This window comes from Panulirus ornatus, chromosome 12 (genome assembly GCF_036320965.1).
Source record: "Panulirus ornatus isolate Po-2019 chromosome 12, ASM3632096v1, whole genome shotgun sequence".
In the NCBI taxonomy this organism is placed as follows: Eukaryota; Metazoa; Arthropoda; class Malacostraca; order Decapoda; family Palinuridae; genus Panulirus; species Panulirus ornatus.
The window spans coordinates 21520673-21541999 of NC_092235.1; the positions used below are offsets into that span (position 1 = coordinate 21520673).

Here is a 21327-nt window from a genome sequence, read left to right on the forward strand (position 1 = left end):
TTGTTTTCTTTTTCCAGAGAACAGCTGCAAGGTGCAGGGGCTACACGCTAGCCAACACTCATGATTACATGGTGTGTGGTGAGAAATAATCCTCTTGTGCTTCATCCTACATGTTTGGTTTAGCTTAATTTTTTTCCTCTCAGGGTGCTTGTTCACGTCACAGTGCATGTCTAAGGATATTTTGGGCTGATGATGTTCTCGTATATAATTGCTTAGAACCAGTTTTCGGTCAGAAATAAGTTTAAGGCATAGATAAAGCCTTGATATCTGCCTTCTGAGAAAATTTTTTGAGGGAATTTTATGTGATACACCTAGTATCCAACATTTAAATCACTAGCCATAATACAGAATTGGTGATGCAATGATCATGGTAAGTTATCTTAAAATAATTTGAAATTTGAGCAAGAACTATCCCTTTTTATGCCTTTTGAAAAAGATATGTATATATCCAGTTACAAGCAGGCCTTTGATTCATCACCTAAATTATTTAAGTGATTACAAAGTGCAATGATTTTGTTTGGAAAGTGTTCCTGCATGGATCACCCTGCTTTGATTGTAAGAAATGATAAACAGATAAAGGTATAACATTAATATTGTAAATGGGAAGTTTGTTTAAGTGTACTTCACCTTAAAGGAAACTTCCGTGATGATATTATTAATGAGTGGTCTGCTGGCTGCCTGAATGAGGTGTTAACGTGACTAGGGCTTTGATGAAAAGCTTGCTGTAAATTCTATGCAGCTATGAGATCGAACCTGTTTATTGATTGTACATGCTAGAGTAGAATCTCAGTGCCATAGTTCACTGGTGTGTTGTTTACCTTGGGCATGTTATTTAAGCCTCTAATTAGAAAGATTAGAGGACAATGTTTGATGACCAGTATCTGTAATACTATCGTTTCCCTGTTTGCTGTTGTCCTGCCTTTGCATCCACCTCAGGCTGGCTAGATATCAGAAAATACAGCTAACTGTATTTATAGTTAACAGTTGAATTTAAATGAAGTGGGAACTTTGACAGTCATATGCTAAGGAACCCATGCACAGTGCAGCATTTCAGTGAATTTGCTGCAAACCCAAGTCCTTTATTTTGATTTTGTCATCCTTGTGAGCGTCTGGACCAAAAGTTGTGAAAGTAGTTTACAATTTTCTTTGTGACTACCCTCCCACTTTTTCATCTTTACTTTTGAGTGCCAGTTTAGTTTGTTGATGACCCTCAAAGTCTTTGCTAAAGCAAAATTTTGTATGCTAAATTGCTATTGATTTTGATATATTTCTAGTTTAAAATAACCATTACTGTTCCTTTTTATGCTTGAACAATGATAATGTTAATATTTTGGTATTGCTATTACCTTTTTTGTATTTCAAATCACTCTAATTGTCTTAATGGCAGAGTAAACATCCCATATTGAAACCCAGTTTATCCAGACTCATGGGTGTAAAAATGTCCTGGATATTCACATTACATTTAAGCACTTTTGCATTATGCAACTTAACCCTTTCCCTCAGCATCTCCTATCTTATTTGATGCATTCCAGGAGCTTCACATTATATTATTTTCTGTAATGCTTTCTCATTTGGAAATGTGATTTTCTTTCTAGCAGTTATACCTTCTTTCTTGCATCCAAATATAATTTTCCTTCTCCATCATATTTTCCTCATCCTGGATCATCCATACTCGCTGCTGATGATTTAATCTTGATCTAAATCCCTAACATCTGATAAAACTTTATCGTATTCTGCCATCATTTATTTGTCTTTTTAGGTTCCTGTAAACTTATCCTTTATATGTGCTTTTTGTTAATCTGTAGACATCAAAATTATATTTCACTTTATTACAATTTACATTTTCACCAAACTCTTCTTTCCTCTTATCTCCTCATAACGTTTGCTTTAGTTTTCTTACTTCGCTTTTTTTTTTTTTTTTTTTTTTTTTTTTTTTTTTTTTAGATACTAGCACTTTGTTACATATTATCATTAGCTCGCTTGTTCCATGTCTAGCATTGTTGGCTGTTATACCTTATTCTTTTCCATGATATCACATTTCACTTTCTTTTTCATGACACCTTTTCCCTTTTGAATTGCCATCTTGTTCATTATATATTTGTGATTTGATTTATCAGCAGTACTATACTGTATTCTTGAACATCTTGACATCTCATTTACTGTCATCTATATTTTCTACCAAGATACCTTTCAGCCTCCTAATCACAATTTCTTTGCATTTTTTGCATATCAACCTGTTTCATGATTTTTTTTCATTGTCTTTTTTACAGCCCCGTCCTGCTGTTTACCCCTGTAGTGTGTTAGGGGGGGAGCCTCGTTCTACAGTGTACCCCATGAAACAATAAGGTTACATTAATTACATTTCCAATGTTCTACTTCATTAAACTAGATGTGTCTAAGTTATTCATATTGTTTTGAGGTCAGGCTGTTTTGGATTCTGCTAGAAATGTTTGATATACATGATGAACTAATGATTTTTGAATCAGATGGCTTAGGTGTAATCTGGTTAGGCTTGATTATTGGCCCAGAGTTTCTTTGGATTTACCACCTTTGCTTAATTGGCTGTTTTATCCATTTGCAAAACACTTATTGTTTGGATGATTTTTTTCCCTAGTTGCCTTGGCATTTAAGGCCTAGTTTATCTTGATCATGTTTTGAGTTGTTGGTGAACTTTATTGAAGTCGATCTACTTCATTAGTTTCAAATAAGAATTTTTTTTTTCCAGTTCATTCTTAGTTTTGGGAAAACAACAGCCAGTTTTTTTTTCATTGATAGTGTTAAGATCTTGGCATGGTGTAACTACATGCATGAATTTTGAGGAATATGTGAAAGTGTGAATAGTTATCCTATGCATGGATCATGAGTTCATGTCACTTTTCGTTAGTTTCACAAGATAGTTCTATTGTGTAGTCTTCAGTATGAGTTAGGTTCTTCATATGTAGCATATATCTCCTGGAACAGACCTTGGATCAGCTGCAAGTATTTCTTTTCATTCTTTTTTCATTTTTTTTTTCCCAAGAGATTTCCCAATTATGATTTTTTTGGGGGGAGAGGGGCATTAAGATATTAGAGTTCTTTGGATGGTAAAGGCTGCAAAGATGTTGAAACTCGCACTTTTGTCCTTGTTATGATGGAGAGTTAGGCTCTCTTCTGTTGTTGAAGTTTGTGGATTTGATTTAGTTTGTCAGGTGTCCTTTATGAGGATATTTTTTCAAGTTTCTGATATTTTTAGTGCCTGTTTTAATCTCATTCTGGCAAAGACATGGGTATTTTCATTTCTTTTTGGCTACAAGGGAAAAATCACCTTGAGATTATTATCCCATCAGTGGTGCAGCCCAAGGCTGCACTACTTCCAGTGGCTGGGAAATGTTGACTCCTTCAAAGTGAGAAGTTTTTTACAAGACTATATTCCCAATGATACAACCTCACCAAAGGTGACTGTTCATTGTGGTAACCTTGAGTAAGTAGAGTCCTTTACCACTGTCCTCTTCTATCATATAACATTTTGAATTTCTGTATTTTGTCCAGTTTACCATTTATCATTCAATTTATTCCATTAATCTGCCTCTCATGCTATGAGATACATCTCATCTTTCTTAATTTTTTGCTTTGTCTGGTTGTTCTCTGTTTACTTCTCTTGAAGAGCTGTTCACTGTTTACATCATCAGTCAGTCCATTTAAAAAATTTAAAGGTTGTGATCAGGTCTCCCCTCACTCTTGCAATTACCAACTTGTACTGTACATGAAGGATTTACATTTGTGGAGCCCCGTCTGGAGAACATCATTTGCTACTGTGTCTCACTTCCTCTCAAATTAATGTATTGCCTGCTTTAGCCATCTCAGTCATTCTGTTCCATTCTTCCAATACTTATGACCCTCATTACTTTTCCATCACCTGCAAACATATTCAGGTAAGACTCCATACCTTTAGGCAATCATTTACAGAACCCTGTAGCATTCCCATGGGTCACTTTAACCCTTTCGGAGAAGGCTCCTCTGACATACATACACTGTTCCCCTCCACTGAGGTAATCTTCTACCCATTGAAGGAGTTTCCCCCCTTATTTCTCTTTTGTGATCCAGTTTCTTAATCTGTCTTTTATGTGTGAGTTCAGTTGCAAACAATCAGCCAGCCTTCCCTTTTATCCAAGACGAGCTTCCTCTTTCGTAGAAATCTAAGAGGTTTGCTACACATGACTATTTTTCAATAAAACCATGCTGTGTCTCATTTGGGTAATTTCTCTTATCCTTAGGAAGTCATCCATCAGCTTTCTAATAACCTTTTCTAGAACTTTACAGACTTCATTCATAATTGAGACCAGTCTGCAGTTCAAGGCTTCCTTCTGGTTCCCTTTCTTATATATGGTTATGATGTTTGTCCATTTCCGTTCTGATGGCACTCTACCTTTTTCTACAGCAACACCTTTAACAGTATTTCAAGAGGTTTATGTTGCTTATTTACATACATCTTCAACACTTATGGTGAAACTTCAACAGGACCATGAGCCGAGTTGGTTCAGGACTGTTAAGTATTCTGTTCATGTGTGTGTATTTTTGTTGAGATCATAAGTTTAACTTTCATTTGCAACAGTTGGCACTTTCCCAAATTTTTTGTCTTTTAATATAATGTAGAGCATGATTACTTAACATCCTCTTTCTTTTCACTAATTCAATTTGGTGGGAATAGTTCCAGGGGTTTCTTTTGGATTTATCTATTCAATTTGCACCAGTAGCACCACGAGAGAGTTTGGCAAACAGAATTGAAAATTTTATACCCAGTTGGTATTTTGGAAATGTTTTCATTGAAGGCAACTGAGAGGGATGGGAGCAGGGGACTAGAAAATTCTCCCTTCCTTTATTACTTTCCAAATGAGGGAACAAAGGAAGGAGCCAAATAAAGGATGCTGAGTCATCTGTTCCTGGCACTCTCTCACTCATATGACTACTAGTGTTTGAAAGAAAAAATGTATAAGAAACAGTGAACATGAATATATCAGTTGTAGTCAAAGTAACAATTATTTGGATGATTACTTTGTATTGTGGTATAAATGCTTTAGGGATGTGTTCCAGATTGACTCAGATTTGAAAAATGAAATTCAGTGTGCTTCAGTAGTGTTTGATCCTTTTTTGGTAGACCTGTTTATCATTAGGAACCTCATCACTTTTATCCAGTTATGCTCCTACTTTAAAGCCCTACTTTTTTATCCAGATGGGGCTTTTTTCCTAAGTCTACAATACTAAGGTCACTGTAGGTGCTTTTCTGGAAAGTTGAAATTTTGATAGCTTCATGGTTTACTTGGTCTTGCTTCCACTTAATGTTAGAGAATGAGTAGTTCATCAGGGTAGATTGTCACAAGAGGGGCATACGCAAAACCTTTTTCAAAAATATGTTTATTTATTTTGCTTTGTTGCTGCCTCCTGCATTAGTGAGGTAGCGAAAGGAAACAGACGAAAGAATGGCCCAACCCACCCACATACACATGTATATACATACATGTCCACACATGCAAATATACATACCTATACATCTCTGTATACATATATATACACACACAGACATATACATATATACACATGTATATAATTCATACTGTCTGCCTTTATTCATTCCCATCGCCACCCCGCCACACATGAAATAACAACCCCCTCCCCTCGCATGTGCGCGAGGTAGCGCTAGGAAAAGACACAAAGGCCACATTCGTTCACGCTCAGTCTCTAGCTGTCATGTATAATGCACCAAAACCACAGCTCTCTTACCACATCCAGGCCCCACAGAACTTTCCATGGTTTACCCCAGATGCTTCACGCGCCCTGGTTCAATCCATTGACAGCACATTGACCCCGGTATACCACATCGTTCCAATTCACTCTATTCCTTGCATGCCTTTCGCCCTCCTGCATGTTCAGGCCCCAATCACCCAAAATCTTTTTCACTCCATCTTTCCACCTCCAATTTGGTCTCCCACTTCTTGTTCCCTCCACCTCTGACACATATATCCTCTTGGTCAATCTTTCCTCACTCATTCTCTCCATGTGACCAAACCATTTCAAAACACCCTCTTCTGCTCTGTCAACTACACTCTTTATATTACCACACATCTCTCTTACCCTATTATTACTTACTCGATCAAACCACCTCACACCACATATTGTCCTCAAACATCTCATTTCCAGCACATCCACCCTCCTCCGCACAAGTCTATCTATAGCCTACACCTCGCAACCATATAACATTGTTGGAACCACTATTCCTTCAAACATACCCATTTTTGCTTTCCGAGATAATGTTCTCGACTTCTGCACATTCTTCAACACTCCCAGAACTTTCGCCCCTACCCCCACCCTATGATTCACTTCCACTTCCATGGTTCCATCCGCTGCCAAATCCACTCCCAGATATCTAAAACACTTCACTTCCTCCAGTTTTCTCCATTCAAACTTACCTCCCAAATGACTTGTTCCTCACCCCTACTTACCTAATAACCTTGCTCTTATTCACATTTGCTCTCAGCTTTCTTCTTTCACACACTTTACCAAACTCAGTCACCAGCTTCTGCAGTTTCTCACATGAATCAGCCACCAGCGCTATATCATCAGCGAACAACAACTGACTCACTTCCCAAGCTCTCTCCTCCACAGCAGTCTGCATACTTGCCCCTCTTTCCAAAACTCTTGCATCCACCTCCCTAACAAACCCATCCATAAACAAATTAAACAACCACGGAGACATCACACACCCCTGCCGCAAACCAACATTCACTGAGAATAAATCACTTTCCTCTCTTCCTACACATACACATGCCTTCCATCCTCGATAGATATGAAAAGATATTTTCACTATTTCAAATGAGGTATTTAAAATCTTCTCCGAACTAAAAAGATTTGATTCTGGCAAATGTAGGAAATTACATCTATTTGAAGAGAGGCGTTGAAGTTGTGTTTTTGTGCCGGCACATTTTTTTCTTTTCTGACATAGTCTAGGAGTTTGTGCATAGTTGCCTGGTCAGATGTTCTTCAGTATGGTTTATTTCATGGCTGCTGTGTCAGTATGCTGTATTTCACAACTGCTGCAGTCTCTTTCATCCCTCTGATCCTTTGGATCTGACTAGTCACCCTCATAATAAAGCATATAATCATGGGTCTATATTGTGCTTGACTTTTTTTTTTTGTGATCCTGGTGAAACAGATGATAGATAAAAGCTAGAATGTTTTCAAAGGAGTGCAATATATTTGTAATTTGTGTGTTGACACCTAGAGAAACATTAACACAAACCAGCAGACATTAGATATGTATATGTACTATAAAGTAACACTGTGTGGGTGACTATTGAGATGGAGAAATCGTATTTGGGAACTTTGTAATGGATGTGGGGAATATGAAACTCATTAACCTCATATGGGTCAGCCATAGTGAAGAGATGTATAAAGATATTTTGAACCTGCTATGGGTCATCTGCAGTGAAAGAATTGATTATTGGAACACCCATTTTTGGTGTTGTTACAGTAATATGTTTGTTAGATGTGGATGTAAAAGAATTTTCTTTAAGGGTTTCATAAGTGTCTAGTACTTCTTATATGTGATAATCTTATTAAGGAAGTATTTGAAAGTATATCTTACAATTTCCTGTGCTTGTGATCTTTAACTTGAAGATTAGAACCTTACAGAATTTAAGAAGATTACTATTCTCATGTTTATATTATCAAGGTGTTAGTGGACTCAGCTGCAAGTGGTTACACCACCAGTGAGAAGTCATTTTAGGTGAGGCTGGATCATCATCACTGGACAGAAAGAAGTACACTCTTGTCAAGGACCTTATGTTTCCAAAGGAGATCATCATTTCCCTGCTCCTATACAGCCTCAAAAAGAGGTCCTTGGTTATGTAATGATAATGATAATGATGTTAACATGTATCATCATGGTTTTGTTACCTTAAGAGCTGCTGGGGAGTGTTTATATACTTCACTCCATTATTAAAGTTAGAAACTATCTGCTGGGTCCATACTGCTTTTTTTTCTTTCATATATTGTACACTCACAGTTACCATAAAGTTTCTCTTTTTATTCACAATAAAGTTACTCATGAAGTTCTTTATTTAGGGTCATGTTGATATCAAGTCTGGACTAACAAGAGCATTTTCAGTGGCCAGCATGTCATGTTTATGCTGTTGGATTGATATTTGAAGGACTACTCCTTCACTCAGTTCTGATATGTACCTTCTTTAGTTTAGATGAATACTCATACATCCAGTGAGTGAGGAAGGAAACTGGCCTTTCAAATTTCTCTCTAATTCATCTAGTTTTCCTGGACATCTCTTGGGCATACCTTCCTCCTTTCCTACTTTTAAAAAAATACTTATGATTTTCTGTCAGAGAAGTGACCAGCTGCTGTGTTAGTCCTTGTTCATGATCTTGAAGGGGTGAACTTAGGAATTGCATTTTTTTTTTCAGTGAAGAAATTAGATGTCATGTTCATTTTCTGAGGTTCAGAGGTTCAGCAGTGTGAAGATGGGCACTTTATGGGCATGTTTGTCCAGGGAAACTAGATGGATTGGAAAACAATCTTTCAACCTAGAACTTGTTTTCCTGTATTTTTTTTGTTAAAATGATTTTACAATTTTATTTGCTTTGGGAGTAAAGTCTTATTTAGTGTGGAAAGGAAAAAAAAGTAACTGCATTATCATATTTCTTCATGTATTTTGTTAGCTGATTTGTCTCGGTCACCCATGAAAGCACTACCATGCCAGACTGTAAGGGATTGCCATTTCTCCACTGATATTTGTCTTTTAGCCCCTTACATACAGCAGTTTCATTATGTAGGTAGCTAAATATCATGGGATATAGCAGTTACTTCCAAAAATTGCTGTTTCCCTGTGCCTCTTTCATTCTTTTCCTTAGTTTTTTGTTTGTTTTCCTCCTACTACTTTCCCTATGTGAATACTTGCTGAGACAACCTAGTTCTTCTCTCATATTTGATTTTTTACTGCACACAAGTAGCACCTACGTTAGTTGTGTGATTGTTAAACTAATTTACAGAATTCCTCAGCAAAATTTCAAGCATTGCTCTTAGTCTTTTATGCTTGAAGATGTACAGATGGACAGCAGTTGAAATTATTGGGGAAAATTCTGCATGTGACCATGCAGTGAGATTGCAGGGATGTACTAGTACATGGAAATTATCATAGTTTTGTTATGACACAGTTTGCATGTAATGGACAGTTGAGTCACCAGTAAAATATTAAAGGAAGTGAATGCAGATTTTTTCATTCAGCCTAATGATGATAGAATTAGATAACATACTGTCCTGAAATTCAGAGCTTAAGCATGGAGTGACCCAAGTGTAGTGTAAGCTGATTGTATATCGATGTACTGTTTTGCAGTGTACAGTGAGCTGTATCAGACAGGCCACTTCGAGACCATGAGTGTGTCTGCAGATGAGGATGAACACAGCATTGAGATGCATCTCCCCTACGTTGCAAAAGTTATGGAAGAGTGAGTTGATTTGTAGCACTCTGCATTTAATTGTAATATGTTTACTTTACTTTCTTTTAAGATTAAGTCATATATTTATGTGGTTTCAAATTGATTTTTTCCTTATTCATATCTAAAATGAGTGTCAAACTTTCAAGGGAACTGATACCAGAACTTGGTTGAATATCATGTTGTCTCCAAATAGAAGGCTGTGATAGAGTAATTACACCATCATTTTTCTTTTTGTTTAACTAACTGTATGTACACTTTTTGTTTGCATCTTTGTGGTTGCTTGTTGTAGAGTTCTAGATGTTTGCATGTAAGTTTCTTAGGTTGGAAGTAATTCAGATATGAAGTTATGGTTAATCCAATATACATTTTACTGGAAACATTTTAATGGAACCAGGGGGAATGCTGAATCTGATGGATCATTTTATAATTTGTAACAGTTTTTTCTTGAAAAATGTTTTGAGTACAGTATATAGTATTCACAACATAATGATTATCTGTAGATTGCTGGACTTTCTCTGTCCACAAAACATGGGGTATAGTCTTCCATATTAGCATGATTTTTACCCTTAAACCGTGGGTGGCTTTGCAATATTTCTGTATTGATACTGACAAAAAACCAAGGTCTTCTTATTGTTTGTTCCTGATTATAAATTGGATCATACATAAATAAATGTATAAGAATATCTGCAAACATACCATATGTATCCAGCATATATCATTGAAGCTAACAAGTTGACCCCCTCCAATGGAGAACGGGTGAAGTAGAGCAGGGGGAACCACTGACACAAATTCAGTAACCAATCATCACTGTATAAGAAAGAAATACATGTGAAAATGAAAGATGTGTAGAAATAAGTGAACTAATATAACTTATATGGCCTTGAGATTGTGCTAAAGATAACTTCTTATTCACGGATAGAAATAGGGACTTAGGGGGTTAGGGAGGTGTAATGGGAAGTGAACCTTGTGACTTACATTCACTAAATGATATTCATCACTATTTATGGTCACTATTTGATATATTTACTTATTGTTTTATGGGTATTTACATATATTCATACATATTTGCATTTTTTCATAAATATTCTCCATTTCCTGCATTAGCAAGGTAGCATCAAAAACAGACAGCAAAAAATCCCCCCTTGACCCCTTCTCTGTTTTTTTTTTTCTTTTCTTTTCTTTTTTTTGAGTAAAATGGGAGGAGAGGATTTCCAGTGCCCTACTCCCATTCCTTTTAGTAACCTTCTATGACATGCAGGGAATACATGAGCAGTATTCTTTCTCCCCTCTCCCCTGGGATGATATTTACTTTTTTTTTTTTTTTTGCGCTGTCTCCCGCGTTTGCGAGGTAGCGCAAGGAAACAGACGAAAGAAAGGGCCCAACCCACCCCCATACACATGTATATACATACGTCCACACACGCAAATATACATACCTACACAGCTTTCCATGGTTTACCCCAGACGCTTCACATGCCCTGATTCAGTCCACTGACAGCACGTCAACCCCGGTATACCACATCGATCCAGTTCATTCTATTCCTTGCCCGCCTTTCATCCTCCTGCATGTTCCGGCCCCGATCACACAAAATCTTTTTCACTCCATCTTTCCACCTCCAATTTGGTCTCCCTCTTCTCCTCGTTCCCTCCACCTCCGACACATATATCCTCTTGGTCAATCTTTCCTCATTCATTCTCTCCATGTGACCAAACCATTTCAAAACACCCTCTTTTGCTCTCTCAACCACGCTCTTTTTATTTCCACACATCTCTCTTACCCTTACGTTACTTACTCGATCAAACCACCTCACACCACACATTGTCCTCAGACATCTCATTTCCAGCACATCCATCCTCCTGCGCACAACACTATCCATAGTCCACGCCTCGCAACCATACAACATTGTTGGAACCACTATTCCTTCAAACATACCCATTTTTGCTTTCCGAGATAATGTTCTCGACTTCCACACATTCTTCAAGGCTCCCAGAATTTTCGCCCCCTCCCCCACCCTATGATCCACTTCCGCTTCCATGTTTCCATCCGCTGCCAGATCCACTCCCAGATATCTAAAACACTTCACTTCCTCCAGTTTTTCTCCATTCAAACTCACCTCCCAATTGACTTGACCCTCAACCCTACTGTACCTAATAACCTTGCTCTTATTCACATTTACTCTTAACTTTCTTCTTTCACACACTTTACCAAACTCAGTCACCAGCTTCTGCAGTTTCTCACATGAATCAGCCACCAGCGCTGTATCATCAGCGAACAACAACTGACTCACTTCCCAAGCTCTCTCATCCCCAACAGACTTCATACTTGCCCCTCTTTCCAAAACTCTTGCATTCACCTCCCTAACAACCCCATCCATAAACAAATTAAACAACCATGGAGACATCACACACCCCTGCCGCAAACCTACATTCACTGAGAACCAATCACTTTCCTCTCTTCCTACACGTACACATGCCTTACATCCTCGATAAAAAACTTTTCACTGCTTCTAACAACTTGCCTTCCACACCATATATTCTTAATACCTTCCACAGAGCATCTCTATCAACTCTATCATATGCCTTCTCCAGATCCATAAATGCTACATACAAATCCATTTGCTTTTCTAAGTATTTCTCACATACATTCTTCAAAGCAAACACCTGATCCACACATCCTCTACCACTTCTGAAACCACACTGCTCTTCCCCAATCTGATGCTCTGTACATGCCTTCACCCTCTCAATCAATACCCTCCCATATAATTTACCGGGAATACTCAACAAACTTATACCTCTGTAATTTGAGCACTCACTCTTATCCCCTTTGCCTTTGTACAATGGCACTATGCACGCATTCCGCCAATCCTCAGGCACCTCACCATGAGTCATACATACATTAAATAACCTTACCAACCAGTCAACAATACAGTCACCCCCTTTTTTTATAAATTCCACTGCAATACCATCCAAACCTGCTGCCTTGCCGGCTTTCATCTTCCGCAAAGCTTTTACTACCTCTTCTCTGTTTACCAAATCATTTTCCCTAACCCTCTCACTTTGCACACCACCTCGACCAAAACACCCTATATCTGCCACTCTGTCATCAGACACATTCAACAAACCTTCAAAATACTCATTCCATCTCCTTCTCACATCACCACTACTTGTTATCACCTCCCCATTTACGCCCTTCACTGAAGTTCCCATTTGCTCCCTTGTCTTACGCACCCTATTTACCTCCTTCCAGAACATCTTTTTATTCTCCCTAAAATTTACTGATAGTCTCTCACCCCAACTCTCATTTGCCCTTTTTTTCACCTCTTGCACCTTTCTCTTGACCTGTGTATATATATGTGTGTTTATGAGTGGATGGGCTATTCTTCGTCTGTTTCTTGGCTCTATCTCGCTGATGTGGGAAACAGCGATTAAGTATAATAATGAAAAAATGATAATAATAATTTATATATTGTTAATGAGATGGCCTGGATTTGGGCCTCGGTTGCCTATGCCATCTTAGCTAACAAAAAATGGAACTTGTGTTTTTTGTTGAACATTCTTTGAACATAGAAGCAAATCAAAATTATAAATGATAATCTTGATCAGTTTTTGTACCTAAATTGGACCTTTGATTTATCCTCAGGATCTCTTCTGCAAAGCAAATGTATTTTTTAAGTAAAGTTTCTCCTGATCTCTCATTGTTGTCATTGTTTGCTTTGTCTTGAGGAATATTTTTTCAGTCAGGATTTATGCATACTGTATATTGGTAACAAAATGAAAATATTTTGGGGTCACTTATTGCAGTGTAATTTCTTATGACGTAGTGTAAGTGCATCTTGGTAATATGAGGTTCTATGTCTAATTAGGCACTGTTGATTCATAACTCTTAAAATAAGACTAATTGCTATCAATAGGCCTCAGTGTGATACGTCATGGATCTTTAGTGGAGCAAAACTTGTTTGACTTGGGAAAAGTTTATATTATTACCATGAGAACTTATACTTCTCAAGCAGTGTCATAGCTCCTACTTTTCTTGCTAATTTTCTCATTCTGTTGGACACTTGGGGAAAATGATGAGAAGTCCGTGCTCTGACTTGTTGCTTTGTTGCGATGCATGTATAATAGGTAGCAGGTTTATTACATTATTATGCTGCCTCTGTCTGATACATGGTGATTGATAATTTCTTTTTTTAATTTTTCGTCCTTGTAGGCATGGCTGATTTTTAATGCAGGCTTCAAAAACAAACTCGAAGTATCAGGTTGCTTATCCATAGTGAAGAATTAGGCCTTTCCTTTGTGTGACTTTTTTCTGATGTTGCATTTTTTATAGATTAAAAGATATTAGATATGAATCAAGCAGGTGGGACAAACAATGGTTCACACGCTCATCAGGTTGCTAGCCATTCTCTGGTATAGGATATTTTGCTTTTCATTTTCTGTTATTATTTTTGTAGTTATAATTTTTCGTAGTATATTTTCCAACCATTACATAAGTAGTAGAATCACGTTCACTTTGTAGGTATATCATTTTATACTGTTTACCCATTACCATCCTAAGGTCTAAGAAATGGTTGTCTCTTGACCTTAGAATTGTGGTAGGGAGAGAGATGTATGTATGGAAGAAATGTAAAACATTAGAAGGAAGACTCAGTCTTGTTCAGGTGACTTTTATCACATCCTAAGCATGCTTAATGGCATAGAAGCATTAGGTTGTAGGTCATGATTTGATTTGAATGTAGTTGGTACCTGATTTTCAAATTGTAAATAACTATGAAATGTATATTTTTTGGGGGGGACATCTAATCACAGATAAAAGTTCTCATCAAGGCCGGGCCTTAATTAACATGTAATGTGGTTAATGAAAAGTATGACAGATTTCTGATAATGTAATGGGTTACCAGTTGTTACATTTTCCAAGAATTGAATTAAGGCACACACTGCAAACATGATAAGAGGATGGTATCCTTTTCTTAGTTTCAGTTCATTTCAACCCATAGATCTTTCTCTTTTTTTTTTTTCCTTTTTTTACTAGGGGCAGAGTGCTATTTTCCTCCACTTACAGTTGAGGAATTAATGATCCACCTTGAAATAACAGCATACCACTACCATGGATGAAAGCAGTCCCTGTATAAAATTTGAGAGTAATTATCCAGTGCTTGGACTTTTACATCCAAAGTCTCCTGTACTCATATTATTCGTCTGGTAATAATTTTGCAACAAATTCCGATCTTTATCCCAACGGTCATCCATGATTGATGACCAAGATCACGGAATATGTTAAAAAGAGGAAATGGAATGCAGTAGAAGAGCCTCACATGTTTCGCTCATGACCTAAGCATTTCATAGGGAAGATATTATAGATGAGGTGAAATTAGTTAAAAAGAAATTGAAGCATAGGAAAATTATTTAGTAACTGAAGGAAAATAACATAAGTTCTTGTCATGATATGAAAATGAGTTATCATTTCCCAGTGCAATTCCACCAAGAGATGCATCATACCAAATGAAAATCTTTTGGGTAGCATAAGTGAGTCTTTCTTTGCAGTACTTATTGTTGATTATTCATGCTGTGTTTTAATTGCTATGTATTGGACATTTCAGAGGTGGGGTCATTATATAGTAAAACCTCTTGTATCCAAAATGCTTGGGGAATCAACCATTTTGGGTAACAGTATTTCCTGTTATTTGAGTTTTTTTTTTAATACATTAAATAATTCAGAAATTGTAATGATTTAAAACTTTTTACCTTGTTATAGATATTTTACATATTGGAAAAATTGATATATTGAAGCAAGTAAGCACCGCTAAGTGCTATGCTCTTTTCCTGCTGCTCGGTGATGATGTAAATTGTTGTCATTTTGATATTGATGTCTTTCATAAGTGCTGTCGTAGACTTGCCCGTAACCATTCCCCTACACAGCTCCATCTTTTTGAAGCATAAAACATTCCTCTTGCATTTCATGTGAGATTTATAGCTTTGAGGTGTGCTCAGGCAATTGCTGACAGTGTTTGAAAGGAACCATTGTACACAATAGTAATCTAGGCTGCACAAAATACACAAATGTGCAAGAACAACACACACCACACTAGAAGCACGTGGGAGACAGTAACAATCACCAGCACCACAAAACACTGGGTGGTAATTGCCTCAATGTGGTATATGCACAATTTGAAATATTTTTATGTGTTTTATTAATTTTTCAATGTTTTTGGATTATTAATGGTTGCCAAATGAAATTTAAAAACATTCATTGTTTTGAACATTTTGTCATCTTGAATTACGGGTAACAGAGGTTTTAATGTACATGGATTTCATGGAAAGGTTTGTTGATGTGTTTCCTTGATCATGTAAATCATGAATTGGAACAAAATGCTGGAACCCATAATTCAACTTGTCGGGACTCAGAAGAGAGTTTTTCAAAATTCGTGTTCGGTTTTCTTTTTCCACAAACCTTCCGTGATGTTGTTTGCCTTAGATTATTTTTATTGCAGCTTTTTTCCTGTCATCTTCCTTGAATTTGCTGTTTAAGGCTTTCTTCTCTTACAATACAATATTTCCATCCATTTCATTCAACTCTTTTTTTTACTGACTTCTATTTCTGAATTACAGCTACCTTGCTGTTGCTGTCTTGCTTAGACAGGCATGACAGTAGTTATGATTCTCTTCATTTACGTGTCCACTTTTCCTAGACTTATCCCGAAGATGACACCTATACTGTACTGCATGTGGACTTTTGTAAAGGTCTCTCTATGGGTCTATGAGTTGAAAATTAGAAGTTTAGAGGGTAGGATCATTTTCATTATGAATGTGTTTTTATGCATCTAGCATGCAATAGAAGGCTAGGAGATTGGTTCATTGTTCCTCTTGATATGGGGTGCACTGCAGGTGAAATGTTCCAATAACTCACTTGTTTAGAGTGTTATCCACAGTTCTATTCCCCTTTTCATATGGTGGATCAGCTGCTTCATAAGAGCATGGAGAAAATTTTTGTATATGTCCCACAAAGTTTTCTTTGTTAACTAATTAGTTCTATTCACCTTGCATGGTAAGGTGAGTCAGTATGAGAGGCTTTGATCTCTATTCACCCTTCTAGTGTCAAGCATTGATGTCTAAGTCACTGTTGCATATTACAAACAATTATTACCCTAGTATCAGTTATGGAAAAAAAACTTAATCTTGATGATCTCATCCATAGACACTGTTTGTCTTTCATTTCCTTATATTTTCCCTTTTCCCAAGTACTTTTGACTATTTATTTATTTACATTTATTATACTTGATAGCCATTTCCCGTGTCAGTGAGGTAGTGCCAGGAAACAGACATAGAAAGAATGGTCTATCTACTCATATACACATGTATATACATAAACATCCATACATGCACATATACATACATATACATATCAACATATACACATATACATACATCTACATATCAGCATATACACATACATACATACACATGCTGAGGTATATACATATATATATACACATGTACATATTCATACTTGCTTGCCTTCATCCATTACTGGCGCTACCCCATCCCACAGGAAACAGCATTGCTACCCCCTGCTTCAGCGAGGCAGTGCCAGGAAAACAAACAAAAAAAGGATACATCCGTTCGCACTCAGTCTCAAACTGTCATGTGTAATGCACCATAGGCACAGCTCCCTATCCACAGCCAGGCCCCATAAACCTTTTCATAGTTTACCCCAGATGTTTCACATGCCCTGGTTCAGTCCATTGACAGCACATCAACCTCTGGTATACCACATCATTCCAATTCACTCTGTTCCTTGCATGCCTATCACCCTCCTGAAGGTTCAGGCCCCAGTCACTCAAAATCTTTTTCACTCCATCCTTCCACCTCCAATTTGGTGTCCTGCTTTCCCTCATTCCCTCTACTTCTGACATATGTATCCTCTTTGTCAATCTTTCCTCACTTATTCTCTCCATATAACCAAACCATTTCAGCACACCCTCTTCTGCTTTCTCAACCACACTCTTTTTATTACCACATGTCTCTCTTAACCTTTCTTTACTTACTCGATCGAACCACCTCACACCACATATTGTCCTCAAACATCTAATTTCCAATGCATCCACCCTCCTCTGCACAACCCTATCTATAGCCCATGCCTTGCAACCATATAACGTTGTTGGAACCACTATTCCTTCAAACATACCCAATTTTGCTCTCTGAGATAACGTTCTCGCCTTCCACACATTCTTCAGTGCTCCCAGAACCTCCACCCCCTCCCCCACCCTGTGACACTTCCGCTTCCATGGTTCCATCCGCTGCTAAATCCACTCCCAGATATCTAAAACACTTCACTTCCTTCACTTTTTCTCCATTCAAACTTGCCTCCCAATTGACTTGTCCCTCAACCCTACTGAACCTAGTAACCTTGCTCTTATTCACATTTACTCTCAGCCTTCCTTTTTCACACGCTTTACCAAACTCAGTCACCAGCTTCTGCAGTTTCTCACCTGAATCAGCCACCAGCACTGTATCATCAGCAAACAACAACTGACTCACTTCCTAAGCCCTCTCATCCACAAAAGATTGCATACTTGCCCCCTCTTCAAAACTGCTTTCACCTCCCTAACAACCCCATCCATAAACAAATTAAACAACCATGGAGACATCGTACACCCCTGCCGCAAACTGACATTCACTAGGAACCAATCACTTTCCTCTCTTCCTACCCGTATACATGCCTTACATCCTCAATAGAAACTTTTCATTGCCTCTAGCAACTCACCTCCCCACACCATATACTCTTAATACCTTCCACAGAGCATCTCTATCAACTCTATCGTATGCCTTCTCCAGATCCATAAATGCTACATACAAATCCATCTGTTTTTCTAAGTATTTCTCACATACATTGTAAAGCAAACACCTGATCCACACATCCTCTACCACTTCTGAAACCACACTGCTCTTCCCCAGTCTGATGCCCTGTACATGCTTTCACCCTCTCAAACAATACCCTCCCATATAATTTCCCTGAAATACTCAACAATCTTATACCTCTGTAGTTTGAACACTCGCTTTTATCCTCTTTGCCTTTGTACAGTGACACTATGCACGCATTCCACCAATCCTGAGGCACTTCATTATGAACCATACATACATTGAATATCCTTACCAACCAGTCAACAACAGTCACCCCCCTTTTTGATAAATTCCACTGCAGTGCCATCCAAGCCCGCCGCCTTTCTGGCTTTCATCATCTGCAAAGCTTTCACTACCTCTTGTCTGTTTACCAAACCATTCTCCCTGACCCTCTCGCTTCACAGACCACCTTGAACAAAACACCCTATATCTGCCACTCTATCATCAAACACATTCAACAAACCTTCAAAATACTCACGCCATTACCTTCTCACTTCACCACTATCTGTTATCACCTCCCCATTAGCCCCTTCATTCATGTTCCCATTTGTTCTCTTGTCTTGCGCACTTTATTTACCTCCTTCCAAAACATCTTTTTATTCTCCCTAAAATCTGATGATACTCTCTCACCCCAACTCTCATTTGCTCTCTTTTTCACCTCTTGCACCTTTCTCTTGATCTCCTGCCTCTTTCTTTTATACATCTCCCAGTCATTTGCATTATTTCCATGCAAAAATCATCCAAATGCCTCTCTCTTCTCTTTCACAAACAATCTTACTTCTTCATCCCGCCACTCACTACCCTTTCTAATCTTCCCACCTCCCACCTTTCTCATGCCACAGGCATCTTTTGTGCAAGCCATCGCTGCTTCCCTAAGTACATTCCATTCCTCCGCCACTCCCCTTGCATCATTTGCTCTCTTCTTTTTCCATTCTGCACTCAATCTCTCCTGGTACTTCCTCTCACAAGTTTCCTTTCCAAGCCCACTTACTCTCACCACTCTCTTCACCCCAACATTCTCTCTTCTTTTCTGAAACCCTCTACATTACTTTTTATTAATCTTTATATTATACTTACTCACCGTCTCCTGCGTTAGTGAGGTAGCACAAGGAAACACATGAAAGAATTGCCCAAACCCACCCACATACACATGTATATACATAAATGCCCACCCACACACATATACATACCTATACATTTCAGCGTATACTTACATATACATACACAGACATATACATATATGCATATGTACATATTCATACTAGCTGCCTTCATCCATTCCCGCCACACATGAAATAGTGTACTTAGGATGGCCTTGGTTATGGCCTCAGCTGCCTGTGTCATCTCAGCTAACATGAAAAAGAAAATATAGAAACACCATTATTATGTCATACAGTTGCTAACATTGCTGGCCGGGACCTTTATGATTTAACCTGTAATGCATTGCTTACAATAATTATAATCATAGTAATAATGGTAAATTGGATTGATGGTGATGATTTGGAGTTGATTTGGAGGTGTGATTTCATTGCTTTGCAATAATTAGAATTTACTTGGGTTGATATCACTGACTTGTAGCATGTGCATTACATTTAGGACAAAAATATCCTGACATTTTGAATTATAAGATAAAAGCTGTAGGTCACTCTTACACCTGTAGATGATTTTGTTGCACAATAACTGCAGTTCTGTGGGAGGTGTTTCATTAAGACAGGGCATTTTTTTTCCTTCGGGCAAGGAAGGTCACTTGATTTTGAGATGAAAGAGGCCAGAGGTCAAGGTCACTGCTCCTCTTGAAAATAATGTGTTTGCACAATAACAAGCTTTTGTGGATGGACTTTCTAAATACATGGCATATGTTTACACTTGAGGAAAGCAGGTTACCTTTAATTTTGAGTTCTGTTAGATGGAATTCATTTAGACTGGGTATACATACTGTGTTTCCTTGAGAGTAAGGAAAGCCCATGCTCCAAATGGAAATGATATTATTTCTCTGCTGGAATTCGTGTTCTGGTAGACTTTCAAGGAGAAGGCTTTCACTGTCAACCAGTGTATTGTTACACAGCCTCATTTATATGGAATATATCAGAAATTTTTTTTTTATTTCTATTTTTTGGGAATCATATTTTTGTTATGGTTATCCACCACTGAAAATTTTACTGTTTGATATTCATTAAACAGACACCATAACAGTGCCATAATACCTAGTCAAACAGATGCTGTCAACTATAAGAAAAATATGTAGACTGAGAAAATCATTCCTCAGCTATGCCTGGGATTAACTGGTCATCAATTTTGTAATTGGAGGGTAGTGAAGCTAAAACCTTAGGCTTTCAACCTGTGTATGTATGAATGACCCCAATGCTGAGCAAATATTAGGTGTTGAAAAATAAGCAATGCAAAACTGAATACATGCAGATGAACTTTTGCAAATTAAGGGAAGGGTATATAATTGACATACTTTAGGGAAGCACATGCATACCTCCTTATAGCCCTCCTTCATTTTTCCCCCATTATATCTTAATCTCTCTATACATTTTGCTATTTTCACATCACCTCTCATAACCACGTCAACGCATGCTTGAAATTGCTTTACCTTACTTTTGTCTCTCTCTGTAGATTCTCAAATGTTACCTCTATCTTCTGTATATATAATCCCATTATATCAGATATTGCAATTTGCAGATATTTCTCCTTTCCTCATAATTTCTTCAAAACAAAATATCTTTTATTTCCATTGAACAAAGCATTAATTTTTTTCCAGTTTAGGTCTGCCTCATTTTTACTGTTCTTGCTTCCTTTTTTTATATCTTCATAATATCCTCCCTTTTCCATAGTATTATATAGTGGTGGCCTGTGATCCTTCGAGTAACGTGCCATAGTCCACAGATTTCTCCTGCTAGAACAATGATGCAGAACTCCTTTCTCATTTCATGTTTGCTCTCAAGT

General features: G+C 37.6%; 1 protein-coding gene across 1 annotated transcript in view; it reads left to right on the top strand.

The window, feature by feature from the left end:
* LOC139751841 (protein MEMO1) overlaps positions 1-21327 on the top strand; it is an 81081-nt gene that overhangs the window by 40382 nt on the left and 19372 nt on the right. The window contains exon 5 of the mRNA XM_071667469.1: positions 9378-9489. Coding sequence (XP_071523570.1) covers positions 9378-9489 — 112 coding nt within the window. The remainder of the gene's footprint in view (positions 1-9377; positions 9490-21327) is intronic.